The 1,382-nt window shown below is 51.8% G+C and overlaps 1 protein-coding gene across 1 annotated transcript in view; it reads left to right on the plus strand.

The window, feature by feature from the left end:
• The window catches only part of WDR19 (WD repeat domain 19), a 97,258-nt gene that overhangs the window by 84,228 nt on the left and 11,648 nt on the right, over window positions 1-1,382 (plus strand). The window contains exon 32 of the mRNA XM_003800704.3: window positions 1,206-1,287. Within this exon, the coding sequence (XP_003800752.1) occupies window positions 1,206-1,287 (82 nt within the window). The remainder of the gene's footprint in view (window positions 1-1,205; window positions 1,288-1,382) is intronic.

Here is a 1,382-nt window from a genome sequence, read left to right on the forward strand (position 1 = left end):
CCTGGAGCACGGCTTTCCACCACCTGGAGCACGGCTTTCCACCACCTGGAGCCACGGCGCTGCTTCTTGAGGCCTTTCTTTTTCCTCTGATCTCAGGCGTTGGCCCACCACTACTATTCTAACCAGACATCCTCCTCCCTCCTGCTAAAGCACAAGCACCCTTGTGACTGCTCTAATCTCTTATGCAGCACCAAACACTTCCCAGATTGTCTAAGACTTCACTACTTGTAGTTTCAGAAGGGAAACTATACAACTATTAACTCAGAAAAAAATTGGTGCAGAAATACTGCAGGCATCTTTAACACAAAGGGCTAAAAAAAAGTGTTCACATTTCAGGGCAAATTCAGACTAGGCTCTGGGGGGGCAGGGATTTGGCCAAAGGATGACCCAGGACCTTTGGGCATGGATGGCTGGGCTGGGCAATGCTGAGCCCACAGTGACAGCAGAGGGTGAGGGGGGCTGAGCAGCAGGCGCCCCTTCCCCTGCTCTGGATCCAGTTGGTTTATTCATTAGGCAGCAGTACTCAGCGAGTTAGCCCATCATCCATTTGCTTGGCCTGGTATGTGGGAGTTACTCTAGATTCATCCTTCACATTCCCACCAGGTGTTGTCAGCTCTGACTCCTGATCTGTCAGCTGCTCTCTAGCTCCACTGCCCCATCTTTGTGGGTCCCCTCATCTCACACCAAGGTGACTGCAGTGGCTCCACAGCCTACCCCCTGCTGACTGTCCAGGCTCATCTTGCCCTAAATGCACACCCTGGTTATATCCCTGCCCCACCCACGCTTGCCTCATCTTAGGCCCTCCCCCCTTGTTACCTCGTGCCTTCCCACAGGCAGTGGTGCCCTGTTCCTTTAACAGATCTCTCTCTCTGCCTAACTCCTGACTAACTCAGCTTTCAGGTCTCACATTAACTTGGTAAAGTTGATATTATCAGTGCCCCAGTTATGGACAGTAAGGGGTGGACCAGGGATCTGAACTCACATCAAGCGGTGTGGGGCAAAGTGAAAAGCAGAGCACAGAGCAGGTGAGGCCCTGGTGCTGGGGAGCAACTGGGAGAGAGAGAAGGGAGAAATCTCTGGGCATTAACCAAGAAGCCTGTACAGATCTCATGACGACACTGGGCCAGTCAAGGAGTTACCTGGGGGAAAAAGCATGAATTGAGTTGAGGAAAGTCTGTAAGAGTAAAATGTGTCATTTATTTCAGATTCATGTTAAAAATGGAGACCATGTGAAAGGGGCACGTATGCTCATCCGGGTGGCCAATAACATCAGCAAGTTCCCATCACGTGAGTACCGTCTAGAGAGCCCACCACCCGCACTCCCATCACGTGAGTACCGTCTAGAGAGAGCCCACCACCCACACTCCCATCACCTGAGTACC

This window comes from Otolemur garnettii, unplaced genomic scaffold, assembly GCF_000181295.1.
Source record: "Otolemur garnettii isolate 467f Iridium unplaced genomic scaffold, OtoGar3 scaffold00181, whole genome shotgun sequence".
Classification (NCBI taxonomy): domain Eukaryota; kingdom Metazoa; phylum Chordata; class Mammalia; order Primates; family Galagidae; genus Otolemur; species Otolemur garnettii.